Source organism: Somniosus microcephalus, chromosome 5, assembly GCF_052327205.1.
Source record: "Somniosus microcephalus isolate GS21.2 chromosome 5, FLI_Smic_1.0, whole genome shotgun sequence".
Classification (NCBI taxonomy): domain Eukaryota; kingdom Metazoa; phylum Chordata; class Chondrichthyes; order Squaliformes; family Somniosidae; genus Somniosus; species Somniosus microcephalus.
The window spans coordinates 201,744,505-201,760,499 of record NC_140991.1 but is presented as its reverse complement, the minus strand read 5'-3'; the positions used below and the strand labels follow the sequence as shown (position 1 = coordinate 201,760,499).

General features: G+C 45.8%; 1 protein-coding gene across 4 annotated transcripts in view; it reads left to right on the top strand.

Moving 5' to 3' along the window:
* The window catches only part of azi2 (5-azacytidine induced 2), a 157,386-nt gene that overhangs the window by 59,580 nt on the left and 81,811 nt on the right, over window positions 1–15,995 (top strand). For all 4 annotated transcript variants that reach the window (XM_085988572.1, XM_085988574.1, XM_085988571.1 and 1 more), the window contains exon 5: window positions 11,312–11,460. In XM_085988572.1, the coding sequence (XP_085844698.1) occupies window positions 11,312–11,460 (149 nt within the window). The remainder of the gene's footprint in view (window positions 1–11,311; window positions 11,461–15,995) is intronic.

The window sequence follows — 15,995 nt, the reverse complement described above, 5'->3', positions numbered from 1 at the left end:
TTTGAGGGGAGCTTTCTTCACCGAGGGTTGTGGGGGTCTGGAACTCGCTGCTTGAAAGGGTGGTAGAGGCAGAAACCCTAACTACATTTAAAAAGTACTTGGATGTGCACTTGGGATTGTTGAATCCGTGTGTTAATGGAGACACGGAATGCAGGAGTTGATTTAACAAGTGTTTACTGAACAAAGTCTGGAGGTGAACTAACTATACAAGACGCTATACAGGCTTATATACCCGAGTGGTCACTACTGGTACTACAGTACACAGGGGCTTCAAAAAAACATAGTTCCTCTTAAAGGTACATACACTACAATTCCTCCCCTTTTAGATAAATAGTACATAATATTTTAAGTTATCATTAAATAACATTTTTACAAGAACAATAATCTACACATTTGCTGAAGTTAATCAATTACAAATTCAGTCTCTCTGGAGGCTTCCTGACTCGGTCCGGATAACGCCTCGGTGGTGTAGTAGGTTCTTTTGGCAAGGTCGATTCGGCTTGAATGCCAGTGTCGGGTTCATCTGGTTCCAGTATCACCGGATCGGAGGTAGATACTATGGGTATCTCTGCTTCATCACTAGGCGTATAGAGTTGTGGTGTAGGTTGTCCCTTTTCGGATGACTATGATCTGGTCAGCATGGCGCCTTATTATGCTTTCGCCAATGTCCACGGTATACATCAGCGGTCCTAGTCGTGTGCAAATAGTTCCAGGCTGCCATTTCTCGGTACGGCAGTCCCGGGCCAAAACTTGTTGACCTATCTGGAAGGTTCTAGTTGACCTTTCATTCATGCTTTGAAATTGCTGGTTCTCTACGTCCCTTCTGATGTTTGGCTTGATCAAATCCAGCCGGCATCTTAGTCTTCTAGTGAAAAACATCATGGCGGGGGTTTGGTTTGTAACCACATGTGTTGCATTCCTGTACGCAAACAAGAAGTTATCTACCTTATGTTGTAGATTTATGTCTTCATTACCCATGGCCTTTATGGCCTCCTTGAAGGTCTGGACAAACCTTTCAGCTAATCTATTGGTGGCGGGATGGTATGGGGCGGACGTGTAGTGCTTAACCGCATTGTTTTTTAAGAACTTCCTGAATTCTTCGGATACAAATTGCGGTCCATTATCAGAACAGATCTGTTCAGGCAGCCCATTCCTGGCGAATATGGTCCTTAATACTGTGATGGTTTTTCCTGTGGTGGTGGAGGACATTTTTATTACCTCCGGCCACTTGGAGTGTGCATCCACCGCGATTAAGAACATTGAGTCCATAAATGGACCAGCAAAGTTGATATGTACCCTTTGCCATGGAGATGAGGGCCACTCCCATGGATGTAGAGCGGCTTGTGGTGGGGCGTTTTGGACCTTCTGGCATCCTAGACAGCTCTTGGTCATTTCTTCGATGTCTCCATCGATACCTGGCCACCACCACAAATGCTCTGGCTAGGTTCTTCATTTTCACTCCACCCAGATGCCCCTCGTGAAGCTCCTTTAGCACTTTATCCTGGAGTTTGGGTGGAATCACCACTCTGGATCCACACATCAAGGTTCCTCGGCACACTGACAGCTGTTCTCTTCTTTGCGAGAATGCTGGCAACAGTGGTTCGCCATGTGCTGGCCATCCCTTCACCGTTAAATCGTAGACTCGTGAGAGAGTCGGGTCATTTCTCGTTTCCTTTTCAATGGTAGAATTTGTCACTGGTAGACATTCCACTATGGTCGAGTGGAACATCTCCACTGGGTCCACTGTAGGTGCCTCTTCTACTGTTGGCAACGGTAGGCGTGATAAACCGTCAGCATTCCCATGCTGTTTTGTTCCTTTGTATTCTATGTCATATTGGTGTGCCCCTAGGAAAAGGGACCACCTCTGTAGCCTTTGCGCTGTCATAATGGGAACGCCCTTTTTAGGGTTGAATATGGAGACGAGGGGTTGATGGTCAGTCAACAAGGTAAATTTTTGTCCGTGTAGGTAATGGTTGAATTTCTTCACCCCCCACACCAGGCTGAGTGCCTCCCTGTCGATCTGGGCATAGTTACGCTCAGTTGAGTTCAATGAGCGTGATGCAAAAGCTATCGGCCGCTCCGAGCCATCAGGGAATCTATGCGATAATACCGCTCCTACGCCGTAAGGGGATGCATCGCACGCCAGTCTGATTGGCAGTGATGGGTTGTAATGAGCCAACACATCCTTGGACGTGATCAAGCCTTTGCATTTATGGAAGGCACGTTTACAGTCTTCGCTCCATTTCCAAATTACTCCCGTTTGTAGCAGTGCGTTACGAGGGTGCAGAACCGTTGACAAGTTCGGTAAAAATTTATGATAGTAATTTATTAATCCCAGGAACGACCTTTAATTGTGAGACATTTTCAGGCGCTGGGGCTTTTATGACCGCTTCAATTTTTTCAGGTGACTTATGCAACCCTTCTTCGTTAATGACATGGCCACAATATGATATTTGTTTCTGGAAAAATTCGCACTTGGGGCAATTTGCTCGTAGGCCCCGTTCTCTCCGCCTCGTGAGCACCTGCTCCAAATTGGCAAGGTGCTCGTTGTCGTTTTCTCCTGTTGCAAGGATGTCGTCTAGGTAGCATTGAGTCCCCGGAATCCCTTGCAGGACTTGCTCCATAGCTCTTTGCCAGATAGCTGGAGCTGATGCTACTCCGAAAACCAGTCGATTGTACTGGTACAGGCCTTTGTGTGTGTTTATCGTGAGATACTTTTTAGAGGCCTCCTCAACCTCCATCTGTAGATATGCCTGTGCCAAGTCAATTTTGGTGAAACGTTTCCCTCCGGATAGTGAGGCGAAAATATCTTCTATCCTCGGAAGAGGATACTGTACCGTGTGAAGAACCGGGTTTACAGTCACCTTGAAGTCCCCACAGATGCAAATTTTTCTCTGTTCTTCAGATTTATCATTATTCAACGTTTTCTTCATGACCGGGACGATGGGTGTTGCCCACTCGCTCCAATCTACCTTGGATAACACGCCTGCTTTTTCCAAATTCTCCAGCTCTGCCTCAACTGCTGGACGAATTGCGTATGGCACCGGCCTTGCCTTAAACAACTTGGGAATTGCCGCATCTTCCACTTTTATTGAGGCGGTGGCACCTTTCAGGGTTCCTAGTTCCTGTTGAAACACTCCTTTGGCGTTAGCCACGATTTCTTTTAATCGTCCAGGTATGACGTCATCATCATTTCTTTTCTTACTGGTCACCGTCAGTGCCTGAATGGAGTGCCAGTCTAAACGTATCTTTCTGATCCATTCATGTCCCAACACCGGTGGACCACCATCTTGCAGAATGTATACATAAGAACATAAGAAATAGGAGCAGCAGTAGGCCAATCGGCCCCTCGAGCCTGCTCCGCCATTCAATAAGATCATGGCTGATCTGATCCTAACTGCCAATCCATTATCACAGAACCATCTCCTGCATCTAACAGAATTAGACACACGAAATAGGAGCAGGATCAGGCTACACGGCCCCTGGGCCCACTCCGCTACCCACAGGGCCATGACCGATCCGAACCTAGACTCATGTCCAAATTCCTGCCCGCTCCCCGTAACCCTTAATTCCCTTTACTTCTAGGAAACTGTCCATTTCTGTTTTAAATTTATGTAATGATGTAGCTTCTACAGTTTTTTGGGGCAGCATATTCCATGGACCTACCACCCTCTGAGTGAAGTAGTTCCTCCTCATCTCAGTTTTGAAAGAGCAGCCCCTTATTCTAAGACTATGCCCCCTAGTTCTAGTTTCACCCATCATCGGGAACATCCTCCCCGCATCCACCCGATCCAACCCCTTCACAATCTTATGTTTCAATAAGATCGCCTCTCGTTCTTCTGAACTCCAATGAGTAGCGTCCCAATCTACTCAACCTCTCCTCATATGTCCATCCCCTCATCACCGGGATTAACCGAGTGAACCACCTTTGTACTGACTCGAGAGCAAGTATGTCCTTTCTTAAGTATGGACACCAAAACTGTACGCAGTATTCCAGGTGCGGTTTCACCAATACCTTGTACAACTGAAGCAATACCTCCCTATTTTTATATTCTATCCCCCTAGCAATGAAAGCCAACATTCCATTGGCCTTCTTAATCACTTGCTGCACCTGCATACTAACCTTTTGAGTTTCGTGCACCAGGACCCCCAGATCCCTTTGTACTTCAGTACTTTCCAGTTTATTGCCATTTAAGATAATCACTTGCTCTACGATTTTTCCTGCCAAAGTGCATAACCTCACACTTTCCAGTATTGTATTCCATCTGCCAAATCTCTGCCCACTTACTTAGCCTGTCTATGTCCCCTTGCAGGTTTTTTATGTCCTCCTCACTTGCGACTTTCCCTCCCATCTTAGTATCATCTGCAAACTTTGATATGTTACACTCGGTCCCCTCCTCCAAATCATTAATATAGATTGTAAAGAGTTGGGGACCCAGCACTGACCCCTGCGGAACACCACTAGTTACTGATTACCAGTCCGAGAATGAACCATTTATCCCAACTCTCTGCCTTCTGTTAGATAGCCAATCCTCTATCCATGCCAGAATATTACCCCCAATCCCGTGATTTTTTATCTTAAGCAATAATCTTTTGTGTGGCACCTTGTCAGATGCCTTTTGGAAGTCTAAATACACTACGTCCACTGGTTCCCCTTTATCCACCCTATATGTTACTTCCTCAAAGAACTCCAGCAAATTTGTCAAACATGACTTCCCCTTCATAATTTAATAGGACAAAGTCAGCATTGTTTTATGATTATCCAAATGTCCTGTTACTGTCTCCTTAATAATGGACTCCAAAATTTTACCTACCACAGATGTTAGGCTAACCGGTCTATAGTTTCCAGCCTTCTGTCTACTGCCCTTTTTAAATAAGGGTGTTACATTAGCAGTTTTCCAGTCTGCCGGGACCATTGCCGAGTCCAGGGAGTTTTGGAAAATTATCAATGCATCCACAGTCCCTACCGCCACTTCCCTCAAGACCCTAGGATGTAAGCCATCAGGTCCAGGTGATTTATCCGCCTTGAGTCCCATTATTTTACCGAGTGCCACTTCCTTAGTGATTTTGATCGTGTTTAGCTCCTCCCCCCCCCCCCCCCCCCTTTAGCCCCCTGTTTGTCCAGTGTTGGGATATTCTTAGTGTCTTCTACTGTAAAGACTGATGTAAAATATTCATTCAGTGTTTTTGCCATCTCCATATTTCCCACCATTAATTTCCCGGTCTCATCCTCTAAGGGACCAACATTTACTTTAGCTACCCTTTTTCTTTTTATATAACTATAAAAACTCTTACTATCTGTTTTTATATTTTTTGCTAATTTACTTTCATAATCTATCTTCCCTTTCTTAATCAATCTTTTTGTTATTTTTTGCTGTCTTTTAAAGTTTTCCCAATCCTCTATCCTCCCACTAGATTTGGCTACCTTATATGCCCTTGTTTTTAGTCGAATACTATCCTTAATTTCTTTACTTAGCCACGGATGGCTGTCTTTTCTTTTACACCCTTTTCTTCTCAGTGGAATATATATTTTTTGGAAGTTGTAAAATAACTCCTTAAATGTACACCACTGATCATGTATCGTCTTACCCTTTTAATCTATTTTCCCAACCCACTCTACTCAATTCCGCTCTCATACCTTCATAGTCTCCTTTATTCAAGCTTAGCACGCTTGTTTGAGATCCAACCTTCTCACCCTCTAATTGAATATGGAATTCAACCATGTTATGGTCACTCATTCCAAGGGGATCCTTTACTAGGACATTTTTAATTAATCCTGTCTCGTTACACAGGACCAGATCTAAGGTTGCCTGCCCCCTGGTCGGTTCAGTTACATACTGCTCAAGAAACCCATCCCTAATACACTCAATGAACTCATCCTCAAGGCAGCCCTGCCCAATTTGATTTGTCCAATTAATATGATAGTTAAAATCCCCCATAATTATAGATGTTCCCTTATTACAAGCCTCAACCATTTCCTGATTGATACTCCGTCCAACAGAGTTGCAACTGTTCGGAGGCCTATAGACTACGCCCACTAGTGTTTTTTTCCCCTTATTATTCCTTACCTTCACCCAAACTGTTTCATTATCCTGATCTTTTGACCCAATATCATTTCTCTGTATTACAGTGATTCCTTCCTTTATTAACATAGCCACCCCACCTCCCCTTCCTTCCTGCCTGTCCTTCCTGATCGTTAAATAACCTGGTATGTTTAATTCCCAGGCATTGTCACCCTGCAGCCATGTTTCTGTAATGGCCACAAGATCATACCCATATGTAGTTATTTGTGCCATCAACTCGTCTATTTTGTTACGAATGCTACATGCATTCAGATAGAGAACTTTCAAAGATGTTTTCACAGAAATCACAGAATCACAGAAACCCCACAGTGCAGATAGAGGCCATTTCGGCCCGATCCCCGTAACCCCACGTATTTAATCCCCCTAACACTAAGGGTCAATTTATCATAGCCAATCAACCTAACTCACACATCTTTGGACTATGGGAGGGAACCGGAGCACCCGGAGGAAACCCACGCAAACACGGGGAGAATGTGCAAACTCCACACAGACAGTCGCCCGAGGCCGGATTCGAACCCGGGTCCCTGGTGCTGTGAGGCAACAGTGCTAACCACTATGCCACCGTGCTGCCCTTTGTTTTGTGACACTTAGTTCCTGCTTTTGCCCTTTTTATTACTTTACTTTTTACTCCATACCTTCTGCCCCTTCCTGACATGCTCTGGTTTTTAATTTCCCCACTGCTACCTAAGTCTATGACCTTCTCTGTTGTCATTTGTATTATTTGCTCTCTAGGAACCTCCCCCCCACTAGTTAGTTTAAAGCCCTCTCTACAGCCCTAGTTATATGATCCGCCAGGACTCTAGTCCCAGCACTGGCCAAGTGAAGCCCGTCCCAACGGAACAGCTCCCTCCTGCCCCAGTACTGGTGCCAGTGTCCCAGGAAGCAAAACCCATTCTCCCACACCAGTCTTTGAGCCACGCATTTAACTCTCTAATTTTATTTGTCCTAGCCAAATTTGCTCGTGGCTCAGGTAATAATCCAGAGATTATTACCCTTGTGGTTCTGCTTTTTAATTTGGCCCCTAGCTGCTCAAACTCCCTCAGCAGAACCTCCTTCCTTGTCCTATCTATGTCGTTGGTACCAACATGGACCACGACAACTGGATCCTCCCCCTCCCACTCCAAGTTTCTCTCCAGTCCAGAGGAGATGTCCTTAACCCTGGCACCGGGCAGGCAACACAGCCTTCGGGACTCTCGCTCTCGGCTGCAGAGAACTCTATCTATCCCCCTAACGATACTATCCCCTACCACTACAACATTTCTTTTAACTCCCCCCACTTGAATGGCCCCCCGCTCCACGGTGCTGTGGCCAGGTTGCTCATCCTTCCCGCAGTCCCTGTTCCCACCCTCACAGGGAGTAAGAGCCTCGAACCTGTTGGACAAGAGCAAGGGCTGCGGCTCCTCCAACACTACCTCCTGGATCCCCGTACCTGCCTCACTTCTAGTCACACCATCCTGACCCTGGCCACGGACTACATCTGAATTAATTAATCTAATTGGTGTGAATACCTCGTGATACACAGAGTCCAGGTAACTCTCCCCCTCCCTGATGTGTCTCAGTGTTTGAAGCTCGGACTCCAGCTCTTCAACACGGAGCCGGAATTCCTCGAGCAGCCAACACTTACTGCAAATGTGATCACCGTGAGCATCAATGGTGTCCACCAGCTCCCACATGTTGCAGCAGCAACACATCGCCTGATCTCCCATTCTATGTAATTAATTAAATGTATTGATATTATTCTTAAATACCCTCTGCCTCGATTCTAGATGGTGAATATCACACCTTAGAAACTATAAACCAAGGAGATTTAAGCTTAAAAAGGGAGAAATACTTACCAACCAATCACTTACCCGCTTTGTGGTGACGTCACACCTTGAATACTTTTTACCTCTCTCCTTCCCTGAGATTGGTACGCCTACCTGAGCCTCTGGGGCCTCTTGTAGCCGCTCAGCTCCGCCTCCACCCGCTGCCGATGTCGCACTGGGGCCTACCTGAGCCTCTGGGGCCTCTTGTAGTCGCTCTGCCGCTCAGCTCCGCCTCCACCCGCTGCCGATGCCGCACTGGGGCCTACCTTAGCCTCTGGGGCCTCTTGTAGTCGCTCTGCCGCTCAGCTCCGCCTCCACCCACTGCCGATGCCGCACTGGGGCCTACCTGAGCCTCTGGGGCCTCTTGTAGTCGCTCTGCCGCTCAGCTCCGCCTCCACCCACTTCTGTATTTCCTTGCCGTTGTATACAACAGGCACCCTTATTTTCCCTCTGGGGTATACTTTCTGCCCCGTATATGTCTTCAAGATAATGGATGTGTCTTTCAAAGGTATATGCGGAAATAGCCGCTCGTAATCCTGTATCTAGCTCCATTTTAACTGGGGACCCCGCTATCGTGAGGGTAACCCAAATGGTCTGGTAATCCTCTTTGGCAATTACATTATGTAATTTGAGACAGCTTAGTCTCTCGTTTCCGGAGTCGCTATCACGCTTCTGGTCTTTGGAGCTACTGTCCGTCATCATTTGTACCTTTCTGTACTTTTCCTTATTGACCTTTTTACTGTCAGCGGAGTTTTTTCCAGATCTGCATACACATGCAATGTGTCCCATCTTTCCGCATTGCCTGCATGCTTTGTCCTTGAACCAGCAGTCCCTCTGGTCATGGGTGGATCTGCCGCAGCGATAGCATCTCTCGAAACCCCATGTCATTTCATCGGTGCCGAAGCCCTGTGGCTTTTGCTGTATCTCTGCAGCTCCTCTTGCTGCTGCTTTGTATGATACAGCCACACTGAAAGCCTTGTCCAGTGTCAAATCTTTCTCAGAAAGTAGTCTTTTCTGTGTTCCTTCGCTTAGGAGACCGCAGACGAATTTGTCTCGTAGAGAATCTGCCAGTCCTGCCCCGAATCGGCAGTGCTTTGACAGCTTTCGTAATTCGGTGAGGTAATCAGCGTTACTTTCATTCTTGTGCTGATTCCTCCTGAAGAATTTGAATCGTTCCGCTATCAGCAGCGGTGTTGGGTTTAAGTGCTCCTGTAGGGTATCAACAACCTCCTTAAAATTCTTGGCCATCGGTTTGGCTGGAGTGATCAAGTTTCGTAACAGCCTGTATGTCCTTGTGCCCATCAGATTTAGAAGTACCGATGCCTTTTTATCATCCGCTACTTCATTCACCTTGCAATATACCTCCACTCTTTCCACATATGTGGTCCAATCCTCTATCACTATCGAAAGCAGTAATATTGCCAGTCTTAGGCATCCTGAAAATCAAAAATGGTGCCTCCCGCGCTTTTCCTTCTTCCCTGCCGAGTAAAGATGGCGCCTCCCGCCGCTGCTGCCAACACTGTTCTCCGCGGTTCCCGTTGCGACCTGCAGCTTTTCGCGGTATTTCTATTTAAAATTTTTTTATTTTAAACAGCTTCTCCGTCACTTGGAGAATCGTTCCCGTCGGACCCTCTGGGACTTTCCCCTCCCTCTGCTCGGTCCGAACGCCGACCTGCTTTGCAGTGCCGGCCGTCTCCTGAGTGCTCCACCCTCTGTCTGTTTGCTTCTGCTTTCCGACTCGCTGCCCGGCCCCGCTGCAGAGCCACCCGATCGAGCCCCAGCCCGCCGCCCAGGAAGGATCAGTGCACTACCTGCCACCAGCCCGTTTAGCTGGTGAAACCACAGTTTTTTTTTCTTCGACCTTTGTCTGAGGAATTGATCTCCTTGAGGTGCTGCTGAATTGCAGGCAAGTTCGTTTCTAACTCGTTGCCACTGTTGAATCCGTGTGTTAATGGAGACACGGAATGCAGGAGTTGATTTAACAAGTGTTTACTGAACAAAGTCTGGAGGTGAACTAACTATACAAGACGCTATACAGGCTTATATACCCGAGTGGTCACTACTGGTACTACAGTACACAGGGGCTTCAAAAAAACATAGTTCCTCTTAAAGGTACATACACTACAGGGATGCTCTAACCTGCAGGGCTACGGACCAAGAGCTGGGAATTGGGATTAGGCTGGATAGCTCATTGTTGGCTGGCACGGACACGATGGGCCAAAATGGCCTCCTTCCATGCTGTAACTTTCTATGATTAAATTTCTTCACTCAGAGGATTGTGAATCTTTAGAATACTCTACCCCAGAGGGCTGTGGATGCTCAGTCGTTGAGTATATTCAAGACAGAGATCAATAGATTTTTGGATACTAAGGGAACCAACTGATATGGGGATAGTGTGGGAAGGTGGAGTTGAGGTAGAAGATCAGCCATGATCTTATTGAATGGCGGAGCTGGCTCGAAGGGGCGGATGGCCTACTCCTGCTCCTATTTCTTATGTTCTTATGAAACACACATTAACAGTGTAAACGGGGACGTGGGAGATATTCAGTATTGACATAAGATTTTACATTTCATTATGAAACTTCAAGTTTCTTACTCCAGCCCCTCTCCAACTTGAAGCACAGCACCAATGTGCAGCATTTCAGAGTCGAGCAATCCATGTTTGAATCTCTTCTCCTGGGGCCTAGCGGCCCAATTGTCAGCATTGCTGAGTGAAGACCAGGCATCTCCTCTTAGGAGGGTAAATAAGAGAGTAAATCATTACGTTTTTGCAAACCTTCCAGTTGTTGTACAAGAGTGGGAGTGGGTCATGTGAGATAACGGGTCCTGATGAGTTACTCTTACACAAGGTAAATGGTGAAATACTTATTCCAGGAATGTGGTATCCTCCATTACACTTTTCATTATTTATGGCAGGAAGTAATTTAGATTAAAAATACGTGTTCCCCTTTCCTGCCCCAATGGTGAAATTTTCCTTTAAATTGATTGTAACAACCTAGGTTTTCTGACATGAATACCAATGAATGGGTTGCTATCAGTGTTACGATTGGAAAACTTAGGCCATCTTGTCAGCTATTATTGAATACACCAGTTATGTTGGGCCCATCACGCAATTGGGATCTGACAATATAGGAACTGGTATGTGTGCTGACTGGAACAATCAAGAAATGGAAAGGGCGAGAATGGAGAGAAGAGATGTTCTTCATTATTTACTGACGTTAATCTGAACTTCAAAAAAAAATTATCATGGGTACAGAGATTAAACACTTTAATTAAAAAAAATGAAACTTTAAGTATTTGATGGCAGAACTTTATTACAAAGGCATACAGACTCTGATAAATTCTTTGTAGAAAAGGCAAGACAGTATCTGTAAATTTTGGCAGCTAAGTTTTTTATAGTGTTTATTTTTCATTGTTTTGTAGTGATGGATGATCTGCACAGAACCCAGAATTCCTGGGATTTAGAAAAATCAAATAATGAACTGAAGATGTACACCATGAAGCAAGAGCTGGATATCCTTAAACGGGAATGCAATTTCCTTAGAGTAGAGCTACACAATTGTAAACTGAAGGTAAATTGAAGGTTTATGTCACATACCTACAGGTTTGAAGTTTCATTCATGAATTATTTTCTATATTCTTAGTACAACAAGGTACCATGCAAGTAGTGGTCATGTGGTTTTAATTGTAATAAGAAATCTACTTGTACAACCTTGGTTTTTTTGCTACAAAAACTGAAAATTTAGAAAACCTTCAGCTCGGGCAGCATTTGTGGAGAGAGGAAAATGGTTAAAATTTCAACTCCTATTACACTTCCTCAGAACTAGAAGATGTAACAGATGAACAACTTTATAAGGAGGAACACAGCAAGGGAAAAGGGAGTGGGGGAAAATGACCACAATCACAAAATAAAAGAAATCATCTGTAAAGTGATTAGGTGAACAGGAAATGATGAAGGGATGATAGAATAAGATAAAAGGAGGTATGATGAGAAATTAGAAAAATAAAAATCTGTACAAAGCCTAAAGAATGTGTGTTAGGTTAAAGCAGAATAGCAGAGGGGGAGGGAAGCATGGAGAAACTGGCTAAGTGGAATAGGCTGCAGTGGGCCGAAGGTGTGGAGGCAGAAGAAGGCAGGTAGACACCAGAGGTGCAGATTGCCATGCTGGCCATGTACCAATAGGAGATCCCTAGTATAAAGATGAGCTGATGTTCCTTGTGTTGAGCTTTACTGGACCAAACGCTGATTGGGTGATCACTTTGCTAAACGCGTCCTTTCTGTCCACAACTGTGACCCTTGAGCTCCCAGTCGCTTGCTACTATAATTCTTTGCCCGATTCCCACTCTGGCCTTTCTGTCCTTCGCTATTTACACTGTTACTGGCCTCCAATGTGGGCACTTGAGTTGACCGGGACCGGCAACCTCGAGAAACTTGGGCATGGGAAGGCTTGGTTGAGGACTATGGTACCTCCGGCTGTTGCCGGGACAGTCTGGTGCAGCTGGCTTTATTGCACCAGGAGTGGCAGGGGAGCAGGCATGCTGTCATCCTGAGAGGACAGTATACAATAGTGCCACTGCCACTCGCATAGGGCAGCGCCTCAGTACTTCCACTGATCTGCGGGAGAGCAGATTGTAGGAATATTCCTATAAATATGGGCTGCAGGTGAATAGTATTTGTTTCAATATCTTGTCCATAACTTGTGTTATAAATCTCATCATCAAGAAACTACTCATGAAATAACACTGGACGGCCAGCTGGTGGCGCCGTCCAAGGAGTATAAATACTCGGGCATGGGCCCAGCTTGCCCAGGGACATTTTGTAAGACAGGAACTAGTGAAGTACAACTAGACCTCCCATGTTGTGAAACAAGTTGATTAAAGCCTTGCTTTATGCTCAAACCAAGTGCGTAGTGAGTTTTATTACGTCAATTTAATCAACTTGATATCGACTCCACGCTCTGAGTGATTTGGGGAACAGCCAGCTACGACTTCAACTACAGAAGGGAACTCCGGTGTAGTAATCAACCCATCATGGACAAACTACTCAGACCCGCCCGTCTTGACCTGGACCCGAATTCACCTACAACTGCTAAGGTATGGAAACACTGGTATCGTACCTTCAGCAACTTCCTCAGGGTGTGTGGTGAGAATGTTCCTGATAAATTAGAGATACTTGCTAATTATGTATCTCCTCCATGTGTTTGACTATATTGAAGACTGTGTAGACTATGAATCTGCTATCCTAATATTACAGCGACTATATGTTAAGGCCCCCAAACAAAATTTTTGCTTGGCATCTACTGGCCACAACTCTACAACAACCTGGGGAATCACTTGACGAATTCCTTCAGAAACTCCGCAGGCTCAGCAAGGATTGTAATCTTAAAGCTATCACAGCTGAGCAGTACCAGGAGGAATTAATTTGTGATTCCTTTATTAATGGGATTGCGTCTCCCTTCATATGCCAGCGTCTGTTGGAGAATAAAACCCTCAAGTTACAGGCTGCCTATGACCAGGCATGTTCCCTGGACTTAGCAAGGAGGAATGCAGATACCTATTTTTTACCTCGTGCACGGGCTGCTGCTATCACGTTTAATGACTCCTTCGATGGGTCTCAGGCGGAAGCCCTCACTGATGATGACTCTAACCTAGCGGATGACAACCCTACCCTAAAAGCCTTCACTGATGACGACCCCGCCCTAGCGGCATCTTGGCAATCTGGAAGGAAGTGTTTTTTCTGTGGAGGTGCATTCCATTATAGGAAATTTTGTCTTGCTCGTAACGCAACCTGCAATCATTGCAGCAAGAGCCTCTGTTAGTAAGAAAGGCCACTTTTCTAAGGTATACCAGTCGAGAGCTCCTGTTAGTTTTGCAGCTACTATCTATAAAACTGCTCCTCCCCCAAGAGCCACTACTAAGGTTACAGCTGTCAAGGGTAAAACTGCCCCTCCTCCCATCACAGTTGTTTTTCCCCAAAGTCTGTCCGATGCAGCCATGAAGGTTTCGGTAAATGGACACATTTTGAGTGCACTAATCGACTCATGCAGCTCTGACAGCTTCATTAGTGAGCGGGCTGTCAGTAAGTTAAAACTGCGTATTTACCCCTCAGACAGGGAAATTGCAATGGCTCTGACGACACTGACCACCAACTCTTCTGGCTTTTGTCTTGTCGACCTTATTCTCAATGGCTGCACTTATTTCTCCACCCGGCTCGGGGTGCTCAAAAACCTATGCAGTGATGTGCTCCTGGGACAGGATTTCCAGAAACAACACAAGACTCACTTTTGAGTTTGGAGGGTCAAAGCCGGAGCTTACTATTTCCAAAGTACCGTTTTGTGCGCTTTCGGCAGCTTCGCTCGACGAGCCCTCCTTGTTTGCCAATCTTTCCCCCCAATATAAGCCCATAGTCACTAAATCATGATGTTTCAGCCAAGATGATCGATCCTTTATCGAGGCAGAAATCTCTCGTCTTCTAGCTGACGGTATCATTGAGTCATGTTCATCTTCCTGGCGGGCTCAAGTCGTCGTTGCTAAAAATCCTCGGAAGCAACACAAGAAACGTCTTTGCATCGATTACTCGCAAACTGTTAACCAGTATACCGACCTGGATGCCTACCCACTACCACGCATCGATGACCTGGTCAATAACCTTGCCAACTACAAGGTATTTTCAACTTTTGATTTAAAGAGTGCATATCATCAAGTACTGTTAAAGGACTCTTGACAAAAAGTATACGGCCTTTGAGGCCAATGGTCGGCTTTACCAGTTTTGTCGCCTTCCATTTGGGGTCACCAATGGGGTGACCATCTTTCAACGGGCAATGGATAGCCTAGTCAAACAGGAGAACTTAACTGACACTTTGCTATATCTGGATAATATCACCATTGCTGGTCATGACCAGAAGGAGCATGATGCCAATCTCCAGAAATTTTGACGTTCTCCGTCATCACAACTTAACCTTAAATGAGTCCAAATCTGTGAAATCAGTACCATCAGTCAACATCCTTGGCTACTGGGTGGGCAACGGTGTCATCAAACCGGATCCGGAGTGACTTCGTCTGCTTCAGGCACTCCCTCCCCCTACGAATCTCGGCTCTCTTCGTCGGGCACTCGGCATGTTCGCCTATTATGCGAAATGGATACCCGACTTCTCCGACAAGATCCAGCCCCTGCTTCATGCAAAGTCATTTCCATTGGAGGCAACGGCTATTTCAGCTTTCAACCTCCTCAAGCGACAACTGGAAAAAGCCGCGCTTCGTTCCATTGATGAAAATCTTCCTTTCGTGGTTGAGTGCGATGCATCAGAGGTGGCGATCTCTGCTACCTTGAATCAAGGTGGTCGACCCGTTGCATTTCTGTCCAGAACTTTGCAGGGTAGCGAGCTCCATTATCCTCCTGTCGAGAAGGCGGCTACGGCCATCATCGAAGCTGTACGTAAATGGAGTCATTTTCTCGCTCGTCGCCATTTCACACTTACAACCGATCAGTGCTCCGTGGCCTTTATGCTGGATAACCGGAAATGCACTAAGATCAAGAATAACAAAATACAATTCTGAAGGATGGAATTGGCCGCCTTTGGATACACTATACATTATCGACCCGGCAAAGAGAATGTGGTCCCGGATACCCTCACGCGGGCATTCTGCTCTTCTATGTCAACTTCAACTCTTGCGGATCTTCATACTGACTTATGCCATCCTGGCGTTACCCATATGTTGCACTTTGTGCGATCTAAAAATCTCCCATTTTCTACGGAAGATGTGAAAAGAATATGCTCCTCCTGTAGAATTTGTGCAGAATTAAAACCGCAATTCTTCCGTCCATCGGATGGCTCGCTCATAACACGCTATGCAATGACTCAGCATTGACTTTAAAGGGCCATTGCCTTCCTCAACACGAAACGCCTACTTACTTACTATTGTGGACGAATATTCACGCTTTCCCTTTGCTTTCCCCTGTCCCAATATGCTTACTTCCACAGTGATCAAATGCCTTGATCAAGTCTTTTCCCTTTGTGGTACGGCCAATTTCATCTACTCTGATCGGGGTCCCTCCTTCATGTCAAGCGAACTCAAGTTATCTCTCCCAACGGGGAATCGCCACAAG